The 25,352-nt window shown below is 30.4% G+C and overlaps 5 protein-coding genes, 1 long non-coding RNA gene and 1 other non-coding gene across 9 annotated transcripts in view; 4 read left to right on the top strand and 3 right to left on the bottom strand.

Moving 5' to 3' along the window:
- The window catches only part of Bbip1 (BBSome interacting protein 1), a 51,814-nt gene extending 26,493 nt beyond the window's left edge, over positions 1-25,321 (top strand). The window contains exons 2-3 of one of the 2 annotated variants that reach the window (XM_074112113.1): positions 24,571-24,667; positions 25,084-25,321. In XM_074112113.1, the coding sequence (XP_073968214.1) occupies positions 25,089-25,307 (219 nt within the window). In that variant the 5' untranslated portion in view covers positions 24,571-24,667; positions 25,084-25,088 and the 3' untranslated portion in view covers positions 25,308-25,321. Of the gene's footprint in view, positions 1-24,417; positions 24,668-25,083 lie in introns of those variants that run through there. The other variant, XM_074112112.1, reaches the window with a different exon arrangement.
- On the bottom strand, positions 6,855-11,245 carry LOC139995573 (caspase-3). Its single transcript, XM_072019183.1, has 5 exons — positions 10,755-11,245; positions 10,164-10,470; positions 9,283-9,461; positions 8,679-8,799; positions 6,855-8,305 (listed from the first exon to the last, which is right to left on the bottom strand). Exons 1-5 carry the CDS (start codon positions 10,884-10,886, stop codon positions 8,067-8,069), a joined length of 978 nt encoding a protein of 325 aa, XP_071875284.1. The 5' UTR covers positions 10,887-11,245; the 3' UTR covers positions 6,855-8,066.
- LOC139995572 (WD repeat domain phosphoinositide-interacting protein 4) lies at positions 13,794-16,685 on the top strand. The gene is made up of 7 exons (XM_072019182.1): positions 13,794-14,177; positions 14,533-14,800; positions 14,881-15,121; positions 15,222-15,370; positions 15,464-15,565; positions 15,633-15,751; positions 16,322-16,685. Exons 1-7 carry the CDS (start codon positions 14,129-14,131, stop codon positions 16,429-16,431), a joined length of 1,038 nt encoding a protein of 345 aa, XP_071875283.1. The 5' UTR covers positions 13,794-14,128; the 3' UTR covers positions 16,432-16,685.
- On the bottom strand, positions 16,870-17,274 carry LOC139995575 (uncharacterized). Its single transcript, XR_011802005.1, has 2 exons — positions 17,112-17,274; positions 16,870-16,978 (listed from the first exon to the last, which is right to left on the bottom strand). It is a non-coding gene; the product is annotated as an uncharacterized lncRNA (long non-coding RNA).
- Positions 17,439-17,545, top strand: LOC139995976 (U6 spliceosomal RNA). Its single transcript, XR_011802101.1, has one exon. It is a non-coding gene; the product is annotated as a U6 spliceosomal RNA (small nuclear RNA).
- Pig-u (phosphatidylinositol glycan anchor biosynthesis class U) lies at positions 17,904-19,851 on the top strand. Its single transcript, XM_072019181.1, has 4 exons — positions 17,904-18,291; positions 18,490-18,692; positions 18,766-19,468; positions 19,546-19,851. The coding sequence occupies exons 1-4, from the start codon at positions 18,162-18,164 to the stop codon at positions 19,797-19,799; spliced, it is 1,290 nt and encodes a 429-aa protein (XP_071875282.1). The 5' UTR covers positions 17,904-18,161; the 3' UTR covers positions 19,800-19,851.
- On the bottom strand, positions 20,056-23,238 carry LOC139995499 (putative helicase mov-10-B.1). Of its 2 annotated transcripts, XM_072019047.1 has the most exons (10): positions 22,988-23,233; positions 22,460-22,891; positions 22,225-22,389; positions 21,990-22,146; positions 21,770-21,906; positions 21,584-21,706; positions 21,305-21,513; positions 20,954-21,230; positions 20,555-20,849; positions 20,056-20,461 (listed from the first exon to the last, which is right to left on the bottom strand). In XM_072019047.1, the coding sequence occupies exons 1-10, from the start codon at positions 23,035-23,037 to the stop codon at positions 20,312-20,314; spliced, it is 1,995 nt and encodes a 664-aa protein (XP_071875148.1). In that variant the 5' UTR covers positions 23,038-23,233; the 3' UTR covers positions 20,056-20,311. The 2 variants fall into 2 exon arrangements, with proteins under 2 accessions (XP_071875148.1, XP_071875149.1); XM_072019048.1 differs by lacking the exon at positions 20,056-20,461 and having other exon boundaries at positions 20,671-20,881; positions 22,988-23,238.
- Positions 25,322-25,352: the final 31 nt, after the last annotated feature.

Genomic DNA, 25,352 nt, shown 5'->3' on the forward strand with positions numbered 1-25,352 from the left:
GATAAAACGAATCCGGCAAATACAAGCAGGGGCAAACAGTTGGAGAAAAGAAACGGAAGAAATGAAAAAAATGATCTGAAGAACCAAAAGAGTTCGGAATGGTAGCAGAAGATGAAAACACACTAGACGATTTATTACAGCGAATCAGCAGCAAAAATTGGAAGCAAGGATCAAGAAAATAAAGAGGGCCGTTTGTCATCCTAAAGAAAAAACGAATTTAAAAAAAATGTATGTTAAAAAAGGGATATAAAAAGAGAAAGGTGTATAAAAAAACAACGCCCATAGAGGAGGTACAAGATAGAAAATTGGAGATGATAAAGCATCGTTTACAGCAGCGAAAGAGGAAAAAAGGGTGGAAAAAGGAAAGAGAATAAGGGCGCCGAGAAGAATTGCGAATTAAGAGGAAACGTGACAAAGTTGCTGTTACGACAGGAATAGAGAGATATCGGGGGCAAAACGCAAAGGAACGCGACACGGGAGATAGAAAAGTGACAGAAAACCTATGACGAGGTAGACAGCCGGGAGAAACACGAAAGAGAATGGCAGCTAGGTAAAGGAAGGATAAACGAAAAGTATAGACAGTGATGCTGATGGAAACGGACCGACCGCGACGTAGAAGTAGAAAAAGGTTGCAACTTGAAATGGAAATGGCAGCGCAAGTATCGCGAGTCGAGGAAACAATGTTACCTCAAATAATACGGGCTAATTTAGTATTAGAAATTGAAAATTCAATACTTCTTCCAAAGTTGATAATTGGGGCCAATTGAAAACTAATTACAGCGATAAAATTAGAATAGAATTTTTGAAGTAATTAGTAATTTTTATGATGCTAAAATCTTGCAAGAAAGTACGTCGTAATACTGTACAGATGAAATAGTTAAACAAAAATACCCTTTTCGATATAAAAATTAGCAAATAATCAATTCTTAAAAGTTTCTTAAAAATTTTAAAGGTTCCTTCGAATTCTACCTTCTCTATAAATTCTGAAGATAAAAGTAAAAGACGAAATTTTAAATTGCTTAACAGCGATTTAAAAAATCTCGAGGATCTTAAAAACGTATATAAATTGTACAAGATTTCTAAATAATCTCTAATACCTACCACGAACACTTCCAGTAAATAAAGCAGGGGATAGAAAAGTATAGCCAAAGCAGAACAGCATAGAACGGATGAAAGAACGAAGAACCGAAAAGTGGATGAAACATTAGATACGGTGCAGCCGCAAAAAACGCGCACATATCCATACATGTGTGCACATATAGGTACCAAGAGGAGGATGGGAAAGCAAACGCGGAGGAACGCGACACAAAGGGAGAGATCAAGGGAAACAGCGGCAGTACTGAAAACTGCGTTCAAACAGCGAGAAGCGACGAAGGTGAAAACGAGACGAGGATCTAAAAACGACGAAGCATGTTCTGTGTTGAATGAACGGACGAGAGAAACTCTGCGTGACAGAGACAACGTACATATATATAATTCTCAAAACGAAGACAGAAATATCGTATATACCGGTGTATGCAGAAATGGAAGAGGCTACGAAACGTCAACTAGAAACGATAGTCGAAGAGCTCCGGGCGAGGATAGAGGCTAGCTAACGCGATGAACAAAGAAGAATAAAGATGAGAGGAGAGGGTTGGAAACTAGCAAAGAGTAAAAGGGATAGAACGAGGGATAAAAGTAGGAAAATGGGGGAGGAAAGAGAAGGTACGCGGAAACAGAGACACTAGGCTAGGGGCTCACAAAGAGGGTAGCGAAAAAAAGGGATAAAGCATGGAGGAAGATAAAAGGAAGGTCGAGGGAGGTTACGATACAAATAGAGAAGGGTCGTACGTTGCGGGAAGAACGCGTGTATAGTCGGTAGAAGCGATACAGTGAGCTCGTAAAATCGGTCAGGCGTTATACAGCCATTATTAGTTGAAATGTCCTACCTTCCATTGTGAAATATCGGATTAGTAACGTAGCAATTAATTCAGGTAAAAATGGCAAGTATTTAGTGTTAGTAATTTACTGTAATACTCACGAAAGTATTCTTACATTTGAAGCAACATTCAAAGCAATTAATTAGAAATCAGAAACAATATCTATATATGAATTCATTGAAAAAAATTGCTTTGGAAAAGAATTTGATCATGATGCCAACGTGGCCCCACCCGTTTCTGGGAGCAATCAGGTCATGTCGGGGCGTTATCAGCAGTCAACACGTTAATTTATAACCTCACTGTATATCTTGCACCAACTATGCGTGCGTCGATGAACACGATAAGATGAAAGCGGCTGTATAGTCCTGTCTAGAAGTAGAACTTACTTGTTGGAAGGGTAGGACCGAATTTCAGGCTGAAGTCTGAAGAACAGAATAAACAGATACGGGAATAAAGGAAGATAAAGAAGGAAGTTCTATATTGAATGGAAACGAGATGAGAATCGATGAACTGGGCTTATTCTCCTTTCTGCACTTTATTACGTGTGACAGAGCTGAAGATCGTTTAATAATTATAAAGCAAAGGGGTAACACTTTTATTCACGTTTCATTCACAGCACGGAAATGAAAGCATTGCGCATGACTATTGCGATAAGCAGCTCTGGCAGATTTCAATATTTATGATTAAAACATTTCATACACTTTTAATCAAAATATTTTTCTTACTATTTATTTTACGTACAAAAGTTTAAATGAAGTGAAAGGATAAGAAACACAAGTATAATATAATCAGTCAGGTGAAGAAGGAAAATTCATAAATACGTGAAAAAGGGACGAAAAATAAGGAAAGGATTTTAAGAAAGAAGAAATGAGAAACTTGACAACGAAGAACAGCGTTCCTGAAAAGGGGAACATGTACATGATTACTCTAACTCAAAAGCTGTGGTGATGAGAAGATCCGGTGGTAGGCCGAAGAAATCCAGATTCGCACGAAAACTCGCTACGAATGAGAAGAGAAAAATTAAGCGGCATGTTAGCGAAGAGAAGTAAACGGTCGAAAAGTAGAGGAAAATCGTGCGGGACGAGAGTCAGAGAAACGAGATTAAAAACGTAAGAAAAGACGCGCGTATATAATTCAGGCCTCATTGACGGTGGAACAAAATAAAATGGAAGAAAGATTGAAGAGGAAAAATAGAAAAATAGACACAGTACTAGAGAAACCGGAGGAATAAATAAAATAGTTTTAAATGATAAATAAATAATAAAATAAATCAGATTTTTCAAGTTTCCTTGAACTGTAGATTTTCAGTGTATATTCTTAAGATAAAAGTACCAGAAAATTTGTCTCTCAAGAAAATTTATAATTACTAAATTTTCTAACCACAATTTCAAAAATCTCGAAGATCCTAGAAATACATAAATCTTTTCAGATTCCTAAATAATCCCTAATAAACACCACGAATTCCTTCTCAGACAGACAATAAAACGGAGAGTAGAAAGAATGCGAACGAACGAAAAGGACGAAGAAAATCGTGCGGGGTGAAAGTTAGAGGAATGAGATTAAAGAGGTAGAAAGAGATGCGTGAATGTACCTCAGACTGTGTGGAGGCTGGAACAAAACGAAAGGAGAAAAGATTGAAAAGGAAAAATAGGGAAATAGAGGCACGGTGCTAGAGGAACCGGAGCAATAGGGAGGAAAAGGAAGTGGAAAAGCGAACAGAGATGAAAGAGGACAGGATAGGCCAGCGAGATTTTTACGCTAGACAGGCTGAGAGAGAAAGGCGTGTAAGGAAAGAGACGAATCCACGTGCGGGGGCAGTATTGATCTGTTCGCGCAAACTCCTGACTCTTACGTTTACTCCACGGCCAGAATCGTGTCTCCCCTCTTCCTCTTTCGCTCCATTCCGCCCCTGGTTCCAACACACGAATGCCTGTCGACGCCGAAACTGCTCCACTGGCATCGACTATGACCCTGGTCATCGTCCTCCGCGGGTTGCCTAGTTGAGAACTTACTATAAACGCACATATCATTGAACGACGCGATCCATGAGTGATCTACGTCAAAGGAAGTCGTTAGTTAAATTATTTGTCACGATCCAGTCAAGCGGAGGCAAAAGTGTTCGGAGGGTTGTAGACTACTGTTCGACCTTCTGTTGGTAATTGCGTTGATTGCTCCGTCCAGAGAATTGGTACTACTAGCTTTTTTCCCCTCCTTTTTTTTTTTTTTTTTTAGTCGGTGTTGAATGAAAATTGGTTCGGAGATAGAACAGTTGGTGTTTGGATTAGATGTGATATTTTGTGTAGGAAGATTGGATTAAATTAGACATATCCAAACGATTTATATTTGTATAGTCGTTCAAGTTTGGAAGATGAAATGATCAAATGATGAAAAAATTGCTCTGAATAGTTACTCTGTAGACCATTGTTATTATTATTATCATATCGCTATTGTTACAACATTTTTACAGATAGATAGAAGTGAAATTTTTCTGACGAAATAATAAAAAGATAATTTGCTGTTGAAATGGTAAAAATGAATAATGTTCCTTGTTCCCCATTATCAGATATTTATTATTAAGGAATTATTATTAGATTATTAGATATCGTGACATTATTATTACAATATCGTGTGAAACGTAACATCGTTTCTAAATGAAAACTGAGCTTTCAGTGTACAGCTTTCATTTATTAAAACAATCGGAACGAGAACGATATGTTTAAATAACGAAATCGTACCTTAGTTAATCACTGTTAATTCACGCGATAACGATTTCTCGGACACTGAACAACACCCGGGTGATTTATGGATCGGACACGTTGATAATATCGTGATGCAGTTTATTAGCCGCTGAACGGAGAAACGCAGAGCCACACTGGGGATAAGTCTGCGGGGATATGTTTGTCAAGCAGATCTGGAAACAGGCTACTGAATGCTTGATTTAATAGGACGTGTAAATTTCGTACAGAATATTCCATTTCCTTGCGTTCTAATCCATAACATTCATACCTGTACAGCTTATTATCCTTCTCCTTTATCTTTGATTTTATTTTCATTAATTCACAAGATTCGACTATCTCAACAATTTCTTTTCCATTAATTTATATTACGAATTCTATTTTTTAATATTGCGGTTATAAAAGAGAATTCCAAAATTTTAATACTTATTTGTTATTTCTTTTAGATTCTATGATTTTTTAACCTTACGAAGAAATTGAAGTATTTGTAGCATTACGATAAACAATTTGTTTTTCTTAAATCATAGATATTCTTTTTACTTCCGCAAAGTATATATTATTCTTTCTAACAATCGAATTCTTGCTACACGTCGAAACACACGCGAAGCACGAAAGTAACGACGCGACGCTCTAATCATAGCGATTACAGTGTTATCAAATTGAACCAATTTTCATCGCCTACAAGGGGAACGATTTAAATCACATTCGTTAGCAAAAATCATTTGCCTATTAGAAGAATTGCTGGAAATACGAGACTGAGACTCTTAAATATATTCACTTCAGTTCCCCGAGTAAGGCTCAGATTTTAGCGACTTTAAAACTCTAGTATCATAAAATAATAGCATAATTAGTCATCAACATCTCGTATTATTGTTACATCTTCTTTAAAAAGGCTTGAAATGACCTTTGGCTAGATTATCTTTGTGCAATATACTTTTTACACATACTGTACATATAATAGTACATACAATATACTGTACAAATTTGAGTGTTAAACCGTGGAGCATCCTGTGTATAAAATATCCAAAACATAATTTTCTTAATGCATGAAACAGATCTATGCTTAGCTTTGACATTTTTTACTTGTGTTCATAAAAATATGAATTCGTATAAACATCCGCTGACCGAAAATGCTCTTTATCCCTGAAATAGAAAAAAATATGTTCAAACGTCATCGTCGTACAGTTTCCAGCAGAATTTCACCCCCAATGGGCAATCCTCAAAGCGGATTTTTTTCAGCGGCCGGTAATTGGTGGCACGGCAGTATCGCTTGTTTAAAGTTAACGAGCTTTTTTCATTTCGAAGAGCAGACAGCAGTTCGAATAGGAGAGCCAATTAAATACTGATGGGAGATCGAGCAGGAACAAGTGCTCGAGAAAAATCCGCGGAAAATGTTGCACCGAAGAGCGATGATCGAAAAGAAAGATAAAATGGAAGAAAGGGAAAGAAAAAAAAGGGAGAGAGAATGGATCAGGAACGCGAAACTGTGGATCAAGAAGTAGTTGCACGATCAAGAAATTGAAGAGAAACGATGTATGATCTTCCGTTGAAGAACTGTAGAGAAAAAGAAGCGAGGACATGCTTTTCGATAAATAATTATTCTGTACGTATTTTAATAGAAATTAATTCTGATAAACTTTAAACTTTATAATATTGTATAAAAACTGCATTTCTATTTCCAATCCATATCGAATTATTTCATCTATTTCTCTTTTTTCCTAACACTATCTACATGGGAGAAAAAAACTCGTTTTAGTTTTGTAAGTATTATTTTTTCTTTCCTTAATATATTTACCAATTACCATTAATCCTTAATACATTATCAATACCAGTCAAAATAATTGGTGCTTGTCAAAGTGTAAAAGGGTCCTACAATCTATTTACCGAACCTAAATTAAGCAGTTTCCTCGTTTTGTATAACTTTCCACACGTTTTTAGAATTTTTCCTGCGTATCATTCTATATGATGGTGTCAATTATCAGGAAAATTCTGGATCGATCTTGATGCTAAAAAAAATCGTATGTTCATACTACATTCGTTGAATTAAATTGATCTTTGAAACCTTTTGGCTCTTTTCTAATCACTTTAAGCCTTAAAATGTATGAAATTCAAATTGCCCTTTTACTGTTCGCAAAATGAGTAATATATCAATTTTTCCGCTATATGTATACAGTAATTCATGAAAGTATTTGAACAATGATTATAGAAAATTTTTGTAAATATATTCTATCCACAGCGCAAAATTTTTCATACGACTGTAATACGACACGATTATCATGATTATAGTAATAAAATATGAAACCATTTTAGGAATACATACAAAAATTACAATATAAATAGTTACTTTAAAATATGTATATAATTGTATATGATAAAGAAGCATGTGATACATACTGAACTACCATGAGATGTTCGGCAACTCTTATTGCTACTCGTATTTTTATGTTACTCTTTGGAAGTATCAAATTTGTAACACGTCTCTGGCTATCGAATGCGAAAGAAACTGAAATTCTAAAAAACATGCAATTCATTACTCCTTTAATATCATAAGATTTCAACTCAAAAATAGCCATTCTTTGCGATCGTGCTACAACCTCTGCCAATGGCAGGACCTTGTGCCTTCTATTCTGACTAGAATACTATGATTCAATTTACAACTTCGTTATATCATAGTCCATACTATACTGGTTTCACAGAATTTTATCTATCCTTACATCTATCCTCTCGTTTATAATAAGCTCGAGTCACGTAAAACGATGAATATCCTTAACATAAATTGGCAGATTACTAGAAGGAAATGAAGCAGTTAATAAAATTGTAAATCGCGACAGAGGACTTACATTATCCTCGAACATTCACACGCTAATCACAATACAACAATTCAGGACTGAAATCTCTTCAAAATCAGTTAATCGCTCAAGGTCAACGTGATCAAACGCCGCATCCACTTTCGTACTATATAGAATATATATTCACAGCGCACTCGTTGGAAACACAAAAGGCTGCAGATCAAACGCATACTTCTATACATCCTCGTTCATAATTACTTATTAGGAAACTTGGTGGTTTCCTTAAAATTGTTAAGAAAGGCATCGATCAGAGAAAATTTTGAATTTGCATAGGGATGACAAAGCGAAAAATTTGGGGAACGATTTACAAGAATTTTGAAGGAACATTCCTAGTAGCTAAGTTTAAAATAGAATTTTTAACGAGATTTAATAACTTTCTAACGGTTTGTCGGATTCACCTTATTTTTTTGTAAGTGCCCTAATAGTACATAAACGGGGGTGTAAGTACTTCTTCTTTTCTTGAATTCTTACCACATTTTTTGTATATATTAATTGCAATAACAATGAAAGACTGTTTGCACAACTCTTAAGAGATCATTCGTTAAAAAAAGATTGTTACTGTTCTATGACTTATTTTCCGGAAAAAAATATAGATCTCTGGTCAATGTTGAGCTAAAGGTAGGCATTTGTTTTGTCTCATTTAGTAATGGATTATTGTGTGCAGCTTCGAATTCGAAAGCGACCTTGCGCGATGTTATCGTTAACATTTTCAGTAGATCCATATTCCTCCAATGCTTGTTGATCACCTCGCATAGAGTCTGGATGTAGTGGCTACCTTGTGAAGTACGAAATGAGTAGTGACCTGCGAACGAAGTAAAACTCTTTAGAAGACTGACAAAATTAAAAAATATGAGACAATGCTTGCCTCGATTGAGAAACAATCTCCGACTTAACGATTACAAATACCATTCCTTGCAATCAATGAACAGTATTGAATCTATAAGCAAACCAAATTTCGTCTTAACATTTGAAAACGTAAGTATGGCACAAAAGTAAGAAGATCCAAATTTTATAGTCTTAAATAAAATATATATAATACTTTGATTAAATTACGTGCGATCTTCATCGTTTCTAAGAACTTTATATGTCGAAAATTAAAGTTCGATGCGTTTGTATCTATATTGTATTTGTATATATATGTAAATAATGATATTTTTTGTTTAAACTATATTTACCTTCTATACAACTGTAGCCGTACAGGAAATCTGCATGAGTAGGAATTGTGTAACTCTTTTGGACCGAATCAGTTGCACTCTTTACACGAATACCTTGCATGGTATTCTCTCCTTTACAAGCCTACAAGAAGTAACAATTGGTAAATACTGTATTATTAATAACATATATATTTGTAATATATGGATACCTAAACGTAATATATTATACATATATCTTTACATTTATGCTATATGTATATACTACGAATATACAAATATATGTATAATATACTAATAATAGATAGACAGTAAAAAAAACTGTTAAGTCTTAAATGGCCGAATTTTTAAAGCTGGTGCATAAGTTTGAAATATGTGACCCACGAATATCTCAAATTTAACGTTATCGACTTCATGAAGGTAGAAGATTAAAAACTTAAATAAAAGAAAATGGAATCATAATGTACTGATAGTGAAGAAAAAATAGTATCTGGGAGAAATATTAAGCAAATCTTTGGGACTTGGATTATTTTTATAATCGCAGCGTTAAAACACAAAATTTGATAACATAAATTAATTGAGAAAAATTAAAAATAAAGTGTTGCAAAAAATCGTAAAAGACACTGACCTGTATGAAAAATAGCTTTGGTTTACCAGTTAACGACGGACAATTATCTGCAGTGAATCTTCCCCAAATGTCAGATAGCCGATATGGATAATCCTTTGCGTATACATTATCACCATTAGTGCCATGGCTTAATATAAAAATACAGATACAGTCATAATCTTCGTAATCGTTCGCAGACACTACAAAATAATCGACATCAACGATCAATGCATAGTATATAATTAAAGAACCCGCACACGACCAGTAATAATATTAATATCACCAAATATGGACAATTTTAATGCTCATGTGCGATCGATATCAAAGGGCTGAGGCAGAATATTGAGGAAAATTTGAATATTTTGCCACGTAAACATCAATATTGATGAATGATGTCAATACTAACAATAATATTAGCCGCGTGCTAAGATTAACAGTAACTTATTGAAATATATTTCAGTTCATTATAGAGTATGTAATTGGAATAAGTAGTTTTATTATTTAAAGTAATTTCTCCCAATAAATTCATATGTGAATATTGCTTCCGATTTCTCATCTTTTGCTTTAAATGTTGCTTGCGTTTTATATAAGCGTTTCGAAGAACAAAAATCATTGTAACTAAGAACGCTCTTTTTCTAACTTGCATACTATTCAAAATATTGCAAAAACTAGACAATAACTGAAATGTGCTCTAAACGCAGTATAACATAATATGCATAATACGTGGCTTAAAAGCGCCTTCCAACTTATTATATTGTCAATAATACCGATCGTGTGTGGTCTCAAAAAAATTAAAGTGTATCAACAATATTATTATCAAAGTGCATTGTCCAGATTACTGTCAATATCAGTGATAACGTGGGACCTTTTGAAATCAAACAATGAACATACTGAAGACATACAATTTGTAGCCTCATCCATGACGCCAACGTAGTCAAGATCCAGATGAGATTTCACTTCGAAACCCAGATTAGTGAAGGTGTTCTCTATCGCTTTCTGATCATTTTTAGTTCCATCTCGCTTTTTCATTTCAACAAAAGTCTCATTATTGAATATCACACATTTACCACGTCTTCTATTGTTCATCGGATAGACTTCTGCGTCTTTATGTATAGGAAAATTCTGTACGATTTCCTTCCTGTACGATATACCATGTACTACTTTAGCGTCAGTTAAATCTAAATTTTCCTTGAAGTCCCTGGAACAATTCTGAAAATAACGAATTACAAGGATCTTCCTATTTCCGATTTTGCAAAAGAAAATTATCATTTTCTATGTCTTTCGCATAATTATAGCCTTTGATCTCATCTCAGGCAAATATATAGTAAACAGCAACGTTATTTGACATCATATATAATTTTTATCTACTCATCAGTTAATTACAACGTAATCACCGTGAACAACAATCGAATATACAATTTATCCCAAAAACGAATGACAGTTTCCTCAAAACGAAATAAAAGATGTTTGTAAAAAAGACGTGCTTCCCTTACTTCCTTTGTTGGATCCTGCGAGATCGGTTGATCTCGAGAAGAATGCGCTAGGCTTTTCATCTTCGTGATGTTCGAAATATAATTGATAGCGGCGCGACTCAAACTGATGAAACAAAATATAAGGACGAACATGATTTAAATGCGTGTACTGGTTTTCGTGATTCGTTTCTTACTGAGAAATCCTCACTTATCTTATCGTTATTAACCATAGAGTCGTTATCGAAAGCTGACCATTCACTGTACATATATATGTATATATATGAGTGACATTGATATCGATATTTCCTTAAAATGTCAAATAATCTTTCTAAATACCAGTTTTATTCATATCAATCATATTCACTTTCGCTCAAAAGCCTTCTTATTCCACTATTTTATAATATTTGAAAAAGTATTAATGTTTCTAATCTTACTACAAAAGTAAAAATTAATTTCGATACATGCTAATTTGTATACCTTTATGTAAAAGTTATGTTTTTATTTTCAATTTGTACAGTTCAAGTTCAAAAAGTTCAAAGTTGTACAAGTTTTCATCAGTGTCGTAATGAGATACAATCATGGTGATTATAACAATAAAATGTAAAATCATTCGAGGAATATAAAAGTTAATTTAAATATATAATTAATGATAAAAGAGGGTAACTACTTGATGCGTCTGCTGTTAATGAAGGCGTTACGTAAGCTACCATGAGATGTTTGACAACTCTTACTATTACACGTATTTCCATGTTACCCTTTGAAAATATCATATTCGTAACACGTGTCTGGCTATTAAATGCGAAAGAAACTGAAATTCTGTTTAACAATACCTTAATATTTTAAGATTTCAACTAAAAACATAGCCTTCCTTTACAATCGTGGTACAAACTTTACCGACGTGAAGTTCGTCGGTATAAGTTTGATCATTCCTTCCTTTTTAATTTCTTTCTTTTTCATTGAGCAAACATCTAAGGTATAAGTTTATTCATATTTCTGGCATATATTAATTATAATAACAGTTAAAGACTATTTCGGTTATTTTTGAAGGACTATTCGTTAAAAACAAACTGTTATTGTTGTTAACATTATTACTTATTACTACCTTTGACTTATTTTTAGAAAAAAATATAGGTCTTTGATCAGTGTTAAGATAAAGCTAGGCTGAGCCATTTATAGATTTATCATAGTCTTGAATGTCGAGATTTATATGTAATGTTGAGTGGCTCATAGGCTGCTCTGGAACGTTGTTACCTCCTTGGGGTAAAATCTGGTAATTGGCATCATTTTCCGCCCATTAATGTTTACACCAATCAATTAACTTTTGGATAACGACGTAAAACCAAAAACTACACTCTCTGCAATCCAGTTTAGCTTTTGCTAAATTCTCTTCTTTCATTCATTTAAACTGGACTGCAGAAGCTACTTATTAATAAGTAAACTATTAGCACCCATTGTGGGTCACCGTGGAATATTGCGTAGTCATTGTGGGATAGCCAAACAAAAGTACGCGTTTTAGTTTTAACTAACTACAAGATAGATATACATATACATATACATAAATTCATTATGCGTACTTTTCGTACAAAGTTATGCTATATAACTTGGATTTTTTCTACTTCTTCTTGTTTAGTAAATAAGACAATTGATTTATCAAAGTATCTATTACTTTTTTTAATATAGTGTAATGAAATAATCCTTTTTACAGTATTGTAAAAGTATACAATTCTGTTTCATTATAAGATATGTTATTCTATTATTTGGAAGTTTATAGAAAATTTTAGTTTTAATTCAAACCACTACTATACCGAATCGATAACGTCGCATGAGACACGAAAATGGTAAGGGATCCAGGTGACCATCAAAACGTGAGGTACGAAAAAGAGTATAGGTTTAGTCTATACTTCGTGTATGATAACTTATCTCATTAAAAAGTGAATAATCATCATGAAGTATATAAAAAAGTGCATGTAAGCTTTGAATGTACGATAATTAATTGATTTTATATGATTTTTTAAATAAATTATTTAATGAACAGTTGGAATGGAGAAGGAGAAAGAAATTAATATTAAAAATGCCCGTTATAGATACTTGTATCAAAGAGAAATTTCCTCTCTGGTGAAGATAAGGCTTTTAACTGCTCTTAGTAACCAGACGACGTTGGTTAATTTAGACGCAGAGAGGCGCTTCAATCAAGAACTTAGTATTCCTTGTATAATACCATCGTGTAAGAATGGGGCGAACCCGGTTATCTCTGTCTCTTTCTTTCTCTCCTTAATGCGATCGTGTACTCGACTCACAGTAGACTGCATAGTAAGGGAATGGTAGAAAACAGCGGTACCATGATAATGTATTTGTGTTACATATATGATTATTATGATTATATTATTATTATTTTGTATCTAACTAGTACCTAACAAATGTTATGCAATATAAATATTTTTTCATTATTGGAAATCTCCGTAAACTTAAAATTATATTATAATTTTTCTCTTTTTCTTTTTTTTCTATATCCTAGCATGGAATCAAACAGGGTAAGCTCCAAACTTCATAGGTTCTTGCATATGCTAGCGTAGAACACCTTCCGTTTTTGGCCGCGTGGTGCAGCACGTATCGTGGAACAACTAGAGCAATGGGCATGAGTACTCTCATTTCCTCTCTGATATGATCGTTATTCAGTGGTCATTTCCACGATGGTATATGACTGTACTCATCTCTGATATCACTGCAGCCAATGTTGTAAACATAAAACTGGGCGTAAATCTATAAATCATTTAGTACATTTTGTATTAAAGATTTTATTTATTCATAAAAATAGTGTCATTTTATTTTCTATCTTTGAAATAATTTTTCATTATTATTATTATTACTAGTTTTCTCAGATAATATGATAAAAATAATTATTATTCTACACAATACATTACAGTTGATACATGAAAAAAATATCACCAAATTTATTTCGAGTTTATATTTTTAATTTCTTAATTTATTAAATGTAACTCAGTAATATATATACATATATAATATATATACATACATGCATACTTTTATATATATATATATATATGTATAAGAATTATTATGATTTTCATTAGTTATATACGAATGATATTTGTTAAAAATAACTGTTGTACCACCCAGAGAAAACAATAAATCTCTTAAACCTGTTAAAAGATATTTGCTTGCGCTATTCATAAAGTGAAAATCAGCCTTACAATGCTATCTTACGTACCATATAAAGAATGAAATACTGTGCCAAACATTGTATCATAGTCACAGCTGATTGTGAAAGGAGAATGTAAACAAAAACACGTAGTACATTTATTAGAAAAAAAATTCATATATCGATAGAGGAAATACTCATTCATTAAATTTAATGTAACACCAAATAACACCAAATGGCTGGAGAAAGAAATATTCTTAATTTACGATTTAATCAGGATCAAGGTAACTATTGTTTATAACGTTAATTACCTGAATCCTTAAGAATCACGGTGTCAATTTATTTTGAATAATTTAGAATCTAATATCCCTGTTACATTGTTTTAAAAGTAAAAAGTTAAAAATATTTAACTTTTTTTAATGAAAAATAAATATATATAGTGTTATAAGAGAATAAAGAATAAAATATAATATTAAAACAAATCTGGTTTATTTATAACAGTATTGTCACTATATATTCTCATGTGCCAATGTTCAATTTAGTTATTAAGATTTTAGATAATTAATGTCAGTAACTTTTTATCATTTATTAAACTAGTTTCGTTGTTTGATATTTTGTTTCTAATTTGTATTCTTTTAGGATGTTTTACATGTTGCATGGAATCTGGTCTTAGAGTATACAATGTAGAACCATTAGTTGAAAAAGCACATTTGGAAAATGACATAATGGGAAGTATAGCTATTGCAGAGATGCTTTGGAGAACAAATATCATTGCCATAGTAGGTGGTGGTACAAAACCAAAGTTTGCAGAAAATACAGTACTTATTTACGACGATTTATCGAAAAAGTTTGTAATGGAAGTTACATTTACCAGTCCTATAAAAGCTATACGATTACGTAGGGACAAGTAAGTTCATTAATAAAATTGACTTTTATTTTTAATCAGCATAAATGTTGCATTTACTTGAGAATAATTTTACAAAACAGAATGATAGTGGCACTTCAGCGAGAAATACATGTTTTTTCATTTCCTATGCCAACACGAAGATTGTTAACTTTAGAAACCAGAGATAATCCAAAAGGATTAGTTGAAGTTGCTACATTAGCTGCTGCACAAAAACAACTTCTTGCTTTTCCTGGTCATAAACAGGGTAGTGTACAGTTGGTTGACCTTGGTGCTACAGAAGCTGGAAGTTCTAGTGCTCCTGCAACTCTGGCAGCACACCAGGTATATATATATCTTATATATAGATTTAAATGAAGGTAATGTTTCAATATTACAATGTCTTCTCCTAGTATTTCTTTATATTTATAAACAATACTATTAGGGAGCACTGGCTTGTCTCGCAGTTAACAATAGTGGAACAATGATAGCAACTGCTTCCACTCAAGGTACTTTAGTTAGAGTATGGGATAGTATACGTAGACACTTATTAGTGGAATTGAGAAGAGGTGCTGACCCTGCAACACTTTATTGGTAAATACGTCTACAGACAAATTAATTATAAAATAACATTTTACTTTTAAAAATTTCATAATAATGAATTATAATGTATAATTTATATTTCAGCATTACATTTAGTAGAGATTCGGAATTTCTATGTGCTTCCAGTGATAAGGGAACTGTACATATATTTGCATTAAAAGACACACAATTAAATCGTAGATCGACGTACGTAAATATAGTTCAAACTTCCATAAATTTCAATAATTAAAATTAATAATTAATTTATTTACAGTTTCTCAAAAATGGGATTTTTGGGAAATTATGTTGAAAGTCAATGGGCATTGGCTACATTTACAGTACCACCAGAATGTGCTTGTGTATGTGCATTTGGTACAAGGAGTTCTGTTATAGGTATGTATTGTATGAAAAGCGTATTGAATATAATGACTTAGAATATTTATAAAACTATTTATTATATTATATAGGATGTCCCACTGCATTAGGGAACCACTTTGACAGTGGATTCTTCACATGAAAGCAATAAAAGAGTTCATATAAACAAATGTCCTATTTAACCTTGCTTATGAGTTATAGCGAATTTTATATTAGAATACTTCTATCGAAAAACAGAAATAATTAAGCTAATTTCACTTACCTATTTACAAAAAAAACACCATATCTAACCAGCAATACCTGGAGAAATTGAGAGAGTCAGACAATCAATGACAAAATGTCTCCAATGTTATGTTCTGATGCAGTAAGATCATTTTCAACACATCTTATGAAGCTTTGCAAATAGAGTTTGTTCAAGAAGAAACTTGCTATAATTTGAGTTTATATATATAATAGGCCATATAAATTAATATAAGTCAAATAGGGCATATGTGTATATGAATTCCTTTTATTGTATCCCTGTGTAGAATCTACAGCCAAAGCAGTTCTCTGATGCCTGTATAATATATAATTTTAAATTGTTTCTAGCCATTTGTATGGATGGAACATTTCATAAATATGTTTTTACTGCCGACGGAAATTGTAACCGTGAAGCATTTGATGTCTTCCTAGATGTTTGTGATCATGATGACTTTTAACACACACTTTATATTGTATTTATAAGATGCTATGTCTGTAGGGAAGTTTCTAGTCATTTCAAATAAGAAACTTCTTGCAGATGATGTCTGTACAGTAACATAATTATATTAATAATTATAAGAAGAGTACAAATCATTACATTTATTGATTTTTTAACATAATACACTAAATGTTCTTCAATCTATTTTATATACACCAACATCTTAGTGACATATGTCCAACTACATAATAAAAATTAATTTTGTACAATAAATGTTCTCTCTGATCTGCTTTTTTTTTTTTATTCATATTATATTTCCTTAAATATTTGTGTCTTTTCTTACATTTCTTTTATTTGCACTTTCAGTTGCCACACGTTCTCGAATTTGTTCTGAAATTTTTGTCACATAATATGAAAAAATAATTTTATTTAATAACTATAAATGTTATAAACATACTATATGGTTCTGGATTGATCATGGGGCTAATCATTGTAAAATAACAAAACGTTCCTATAAATCCTACTATTGTTCCTACAAATGTTACATATCGCCACCCTGTCAAGCGCTAAAATATGAAGCATATTATTAAATTTTCTTTTATATATTTACGAATTATAATTTGTACACATTACACAATACATAGAACATTTTATACAGAATGAAATCGGTAATGAGTACGATTTACAAATAAATCATACATTATTTTATGTGGTTTAATATACAAAAGTTAACCTAAAATGGTTTTATTGTTTGGTTCAATTTTTAGTAGGATAGTATATTATTTTTGTAATATCTTAATATCTTTCAAATCAAAGTATAAAGTCAACAAATTTAAAATTGTCATAAGAAGATTTAATAAATAAGTAAATACCATCGTCTCTTTAACGTAATATGGATCTTAATTGAACTTTATATTTCACGTTACATTAATACGCCACCAGATGGCTACCATGAGTACTCTTTTCTCGCTAGTAGTGGAAATATAAATTCGTTCCTTTATATACGAGAAATTAAGACATACTAGCGTACTTGCTTCGGCAGTACATATACTAAAATTGGAACGATACAGAGAAGATTAGCATGGCCCCTGCGCAAGGATGACACGCAAAATCGTGAAGCGTTCCACATTTTTTGTTACACACAATTAAACATTATTTAAACCATCTACAAAATTTTGAAAACAAAAGTTCTGCCGTAGGATGTTTAAAATAAGAAAAATAGTAACATTACAATGTAATAGAATAAAAGAAATAATATTTTTTGCAAATAGAATACAAACACCTTTTATTTAGATTTTCAATTTGTTTATTTATATTTTCAAATTGATGAGGATGCTTACTATGTACTACTACTAATGATTTTTTAAAATATAAACTATGTGTTAAAATATTTCGAATAAGAAGAATATAGGTTTTATTATAAATTGATCTCTAGTATATTTACAGTTATTTTGTTGAATTGTGATAAATAAATTGGATTCATTAAGGAAAAATAAAACCGCTCCAATAGTATGTTTTGATTATAACTCTCCTTAGCAACAATCAAATGCAAAATAATACCGTGGTTATTGTTATTAAAGATTATATTTTTAAAAAGCCGTAAAGATAAACTCAATTGCTTAAATAAACAAAGAAATTATATCATACATAATATATAGCATAGAGTGTCTGTTCAGATACCGGTTGCATGTCACAAGTAGATCGTAAAACCCGTGCAAATACATAAATGATTTATAGCTTAATTAAAAAATGAAGAAACAATGGTTATCAAATTTTATTTTAGCTGGTACCATTCGATTTTTATTAATGAATTCTGAGTACCAAAAAGTCATTAGCGATCGTGTGGAAATTTCTACTGCATTGAATTCTTGGAAGAGAGGTTAGGATAAATGTCATGTTGCTGCATTAAATTTTAAATAATAATAACCTAATTAAAATTCTCGTTATTGTTCTCTATTATAAGTAATGTAAGCTATATATACATGTATATATCTATATCGTTAGTAGCATTATTACTATAATACTACAAACAATAATTAGATTGACAATTGTTATGATTCCCCTGATTGATTTTTAGTAACTGAAGGAGTATATTTGCATAACTGTGGCATTGATCCTTATACAGGAGATTTGTTTCATGAAACACCTATTGGATTATATATTTTCAATTTTATACAACAACATTTATCACAATGGGTATTATTTTGCTTATTTGTGTCCATTGATTTGTTAACAGCAATATTTCTTGGACTTACAGCAAAGCAATATACGACTGAATTGGTCAGTTAAATCTCACATATTTAAAATATTGCTGTAATATAATTCAATTGTAATGAAATAATTTAAATTTTAGGTTTCTAAACAAAAAGAAAAGGAAAAATTATGCAATGAGAATAAAGAAATTCATAATGATGCTTCTGTAGTATATACTGCAATGATGTATGTCTCAGCAGGATATTTATTTAATCCATACATAATACTTAATTGTGTTGGACATACAACAACAGTATTTACAAATTTGTTGTATTCCATAGCATTGGTTTCAATGACAAGATCTATATTTTGGAATTGCTTATCAATTTCTTTATTAACATTACAAGGACTTTATCCTGTTTCACTTATAGTGCCAACAATTATCTATATTGCTCGTTCTAATAGTACAAAACAAAGAAGGAATATTGCGAACTATCTTATAGTATTTGCAAGCATGTTAACTATTCTATTTTGTATTTCCTATTACATTATGGGAAGTTGGTCATTTATTTGGAACACACTTGGCTTTATTTTAACCGTTCCTGATTTACGTCCAAATGTTGGACTTTATTGGTACTTTTTTACAGAAGTATTTGAACACTTTAGATGGCTTTTCATTGCTTCTTTTCAAATAAATGTCAGTTTATTATATATAGTACCATTGGCATTGAGGTTACGACATGATCCAATGCTATTAGCATTTTCTTATATAGCAATTACTGCAATATTTAAATCTTACCCTTGTATAGGAGATGTTGGATTTTATATGTCTCTTTTACCATTATGGAAGCATTTATTCCAACGTAAGTTTTCATATTAACTAGTTGTTTATGTATTAAGTAGACAATATGATGTGATATCAAAATTTTATATTTTACAGATACACAGCACGGATTTACTGTAAGCTGTTTTATGCTATTCTGTACAGTTTTTGCACCTACTGTTTGGTATCAGTGGATATATTCCAGATCAGCTAATGCGAACTTTTATTTTGGAGTTACATTAGCATTCGCCGTAGCACAAATTTTTTTACTAACAGATATCCTTTTCGCGAGTGTGAAATACGAGTTTACTGTACGTCCCAGTATTAATAATGATGTTAGTGGAAATACTGCTAAACTTCCTTTGGAATAAAGTTGTATCTTACAAAGTTTAAGATTAAAATCATTAACTAAGTTTGAAATTTAATTTTTAAGTTTGAAATTTTAAAAAAGTGGTTCTTAAATATTTACAAATTATTCGATTTCGGAAAAAAATTTAGTGTTTGTTAATCACAAGTCATAACAATACGTAATTTTATAAAGTCTCCAGGTAGTAGAATATTTTAAAATAAATTATTTATTTTATATATATATTATTTGATATTAAGCATATATGATACTATATGATATTAAGCAAAAATGCAAATTTTTATTTTTTATATGTATTTATTTATTTATTTATATCCAAGTTAGTATCTAACAAACTTATTTAAATATTAAAAAGTTAATATGAATAAATACATAATAAATGCATAAATAATGAAAACAAACACACAGAAAGAAGTTTCTATAACATATTAATAGATTATTCGTCTCATAAAAAAATAATTTACGTGTTCTATCAATTAATAATTCACTATTATATATCAAAAATGTCAATAATTTTTAGATAAGATTTTCATTAATAGCAACATATGCATCATTTCTTTGACAGTATTTACACAAAGTATTCCAATATTTGTCTTCACAAAGAATAGATGGATTTCCTACTATTATTAATAAATCTTTTGCTCTTGTTAAGGCAACATTAAACCTCTGAAAAAATAAATAAATATAATTATTAAGTCTTATTATTATATTTAGAATACCAAAAAAGATTTGCTCTTTAAATATTATGTAAAATTATACCTTTGGATTAGCTAAAAAACCGAGATGTCGTTTACCATTGTGTTTAAAAGTTTGTGAACGTACTGTACTTAGGACTATAATTTCTTTTTCTTGTCCTTGAAATATCTCTACTGTCCCAACAGCTATGTTGTTTAATTTATGCAAGTTTAAACTTTTTTTAATCATAACTTTTTGTTGCTTAAATGGAGTTACAATTCCAATATCTTCTTCTTCAATTTTTCGATTACCAAATTTGGAGCACATTAATATTCTTACAATGTTTGTTACAGCCGTAATTTCTCTCTCGTTGTAAACACTAAAAAGATAATGTGTTTAATATTCATTAAACTAGAAAATAATGTTTTTAAATTTCACTAATTCGTAAGAACTTTGCTTTTAATATAGAAATGTTATAATTACCTTCCATTTAATGTTCTTTCTTCTTCACCTTTAAGTACAAGAAATAAGATAGGGAATGTGTTCCTTGATAATATCATCCAATTTGAAATTATGCTGTGTTTGTTTTCTCTTTTATCACACAACAGGTCCTTTTCATAAAATAATTCATTGGATGTATGTATAATAGCTTCTTGACTACGGTAATTATGAATTAACTTTGTTATATAACGCGAATTATATTTATTGTTTACTTTTTGATATGGTTCACATTCCATTAATCTTTCCAATAAGGACTTTCCTAGAAACATAATGTAACTCTATATCAGTTAATAAAATGCGTAAATTTAACTTTAATAATATGAAACTACATACCAAGCAAATGTTGAATTTTTGTACATCTAATTAGAGGACCAAGTTGATAGGGATCACCAGCAATAACAATTTGTGCATATAATGCTTCAGTATCATTTTTAGAATTCATGACTATAAGTGGAATTAATGATTCTAATTCTATACTTTGACTAGCTTCATCAATAAATATATATGAAAAGTGATCATTTCGTAATTTAAGGCTCGCCAATCTGCAATTAACAAATTATAAATATCATTCTAAATGTAATTATTACTGAAAAAAATAAAAAGAAAACATACCTCATACATGTTACTAATGTTGTAATAACAATCTTCTTCAAAATAAAAATTTCTTTTGGTAAATAAAGGACCATATCATCAATAAAATTTGAATTTGGACAAATTTTCTCATCTATATTGTTACTACAAATACGAAAAGAAATAAAACTAATAAAGTATCAAGTATTCATGAGAATAATAACTTACCAACATTTACTTGCTGCATACATCCGAAATATATCTTTATGAGGAAGTAAACATAATAATCTATTTGCAATTTCATCAGCTGCTGCATTTGAAGGTGCACATACTAAAATATTTTTTGATTTGCATTGTTTTCTAATCTATAAGATAATATAATCAAGATCTTAGAATGAAATCATATTTTTTTCATATTATACTATAAATTAGAGTAGTAGATCTATACTTGGTAAATGGTTTCAACTAATGTTGTTGTTTTACCAGTACCAGGAGGACCAAATAAAATGTATGGTGCAGGGTACGCCGAATAATTCAAAATATTATTCACTGCTGTTTTCTGTTCTTTATTGTTTGCTATACTTTTATTAGCCCAATCCAAGTCACTGTATCGTATAAGTATATATTAGTAAATATATGAAAAAGTAACATATATATTAAGAATAATTACTAAAAATACTTACAGTTCTGATAAAGTATAAAGATTTGTATTTATTTTGGGATATACTGAGTTTGTCAAATTATGCTTGAACATAATGTGTAAGACATAATGAAAACATCTTATTTGCCAGTTCATAGGAAGGAAATAAATATCAACTTCTTCTTCAAGAAGTTGAGATACAAGAGATCTAAACATTTTGTAAGTAACTATGATTTATACTCTGTTTAATTCTTACAAATTAATGCAAACATACTTACGATTTACGTATTGTTACATATACTTTCTTCCCTATAATATCTGTTATATTACAGGTATATTTTAACTTTAATCTTTTCACCTCAATTTTTAATGTATCAGCAACAGTAATAAATGGATCATCTTCATCTAAGGTAGGCACTGTGATTTCAAATGTGTCAGAAACATATTTAAGCTTTTGATTTGTCAAATTATGCTTTGCAGCAATTAAATAAAGCTCATGGTCTTCTAAATATAATAAAATTTTGAACAATATTAAGTAATACTCAGGTTCTATTTTTTTTATATGTGGAAGATCGTTAATAAGTTTCATATAATCATTGTATAATTTATCATTTTGGGGTTTTGTCTTATTTAATACTGCACATAAATCAGCTGGAAATTCAATTTTTCCTAACGGCATTTGTTTAGATACTCCAAAACTGGTACAATGTCTAACACAGAAATAAATGTATAGCCTTATTAATTTTGTAAAATAAATAAAATTATTTGATATCGTTATTTGATTTGATAATATAAAAGTTTCTTACGTGCTTTTTCCAACAATAGACCTTCTTTTTTTATTTTTTTCATTTGCCATATTTAGAAGATTATTTGAACAAATAATAAAATAACCTTTTGGTTAAGTAAAATAGCTTTTTAACGTACAAATAGAATACACACGTAATTTCAAAGGCAGGGTTTCCTAGTTAGTAATAAATCTTAATAGATTATATTGTTCCATAGTAATCAACGTTATCAAGAAAAAATATTTCTAGAAGTGATAAATATTATCGTTACATGATATCGTTTAAAGTAACATTTGATAATATTAAAATTTTTAAGCAAGGGTGGTATTAAATGTATAAAGTATAATTATTAATAATATATAAAGTAAAATATATATGTAAATATATATATATATATTTATATATAAATATTTAATAAATATATATAAATATATATATAAATAATAAATATATAAAATATAAATTATTTTCTTAATTAATTATATTAATTAAATATATAAAATGTATGGTGCACGGTGTGCTGAATATAAAAGAATATAAAATAGGACAAAATATGTTGTATCATTTTATATTAGATTATTTTAACAATAAAATAGGGTTTTGCATATATTTGGGTTGGTATACTTCATTAGATGTTTATTTTTCATTTCCTCTTCATTTCACAATTACGTATATCTTTTGTCAATTGTCGCAACCATTCTCTATCATTTAATTACTTAAATCTCAGAGGATAATCATGTCTTGATCACATTTTGAATTTCATATATTTGAAGTATGTACAACATTTGCGTAGATTCATCACTAGTATGTGGAAATCTGGGATCTACTAAGGAGCAGGCATAGATAGATTTAGCAGCGACAGTTTTCATTCTTCTAAATTAATTTTATAAAAATCGGTGATATGTCGGATATTCACGATTTTACAAAGATGACCAGATGCTAATGCTAAGAAAATGTGATTTATCTATGCCGGAAAAAGAAGATCGTGAAACAAAAGTCACGCGGTTAGTTTAGATTTACTGTTGTAGCAAGATATGCTATTATATTGCTATTTCAATAAATACAAGAATTTTGCATTTATTTTGGGAATATCGCAACATCTAGTTATTAATTTATTAATTTAAAAAGAATTATGAAATATCACCATATTATATCATCTTAAAAATATTTTAATAAAAGTATAGAGGTAAACTCTATACATAAAAGATACAAAATAAGTATTTGAGAATTTTGTCTTTAAGTTGTATATTAAGCAGATAAAATTGGGACAAACAGCATATCGAATAGACTTACTATTATTACACGTCCTAGTGTACTGTTACCATTGTTTCACTAAGTAAGTAAGTAAGTAAGAACATTATTGGTATCATCTATTATAACAAAACGTTACTATACGTAAACATTTCATAAAATCGCGGGATACCTATGGAGGGCACCGTGGAAGGGGCCATAGTCATTAGGTTATGTTTATATCGAGACGAGAATTCTGAATCCTGACATTGTTGCCAGATTTACCCCCTGTATAGCCTATACCCTGTATCTATCTGATCTAAAGTAGGCTATGGACGTGTGGTATTATTCGTAAATGACAATTTGACGGTGTGCATGTGACGTCGATATTTTTGACTATATCGTGCAATGTATGCCTAACGATTTTACTGTAGAGAAGAAATGGATAAAGTGTATTTTTCAATGATAAAAGTACGTTATAATATAAATACCGATAATTTAAAGTGTAGATGACTTTGGTAGCCATCGAAGTAAATATGTGGAACGTGATTAACAAATAACCTTCTTTTAATTTTTACACTCGAATTTTTTATTATTTTTATCATTGTTTAATATTTTATTCGTCCTTCGAAAGTGTTTATAATAGTTACATTTTATATCTATCAGCAAATGTTCAAGCGATTGATTTTGAGAACTATAATTTTTGTATATAATCTATTTGTATTTTCTATTTAAAGTTATATAAAATAAATTAAAAAATATAAAATGTATGCATACATACTATGAGAAATTATGTACCACATATATTTGGAAATAATTTAGAAATATTTATTTAAAATTAAATATAATCTCATATATATAAACACAAATATTCATTTTGATTCCAGCAAAAATGTCAGAGTTGATGGATAATTCTTCAGAAAAGATTGACATAATCCTTCCTAGGCAAAGCTTGCTATACCAGGAAGAAAATTTGGATTATATACTTTGTAAACCTAAATTAATTCCTTTAAAATCAGTTACATTAGAGAAGTTAGAGAAGATGCAAAAGGATGCTGAATTAAAGATCCGAGAAGCAGTAGAATATAATAATGCAAATGATAATGAATAAGTTATAAAACTAAAGGCGAAAAGTATCAAAATAATTATAAAGTTA

The sequence above is a fragment of the Bombus fervidus genome, chromosome 16 (assembly GCF_041682495.2).
Source record: "Bombus fervidus isolate BK054 chromosome 16, iyBomFerv1, whole genome shotgun sequence".
Lineage (NCBI taxonomy): Eukaryota > Metazoa > Arthropoda > Insecta > Hymenoptera > Apidae > Bombus > Bombus fervidus.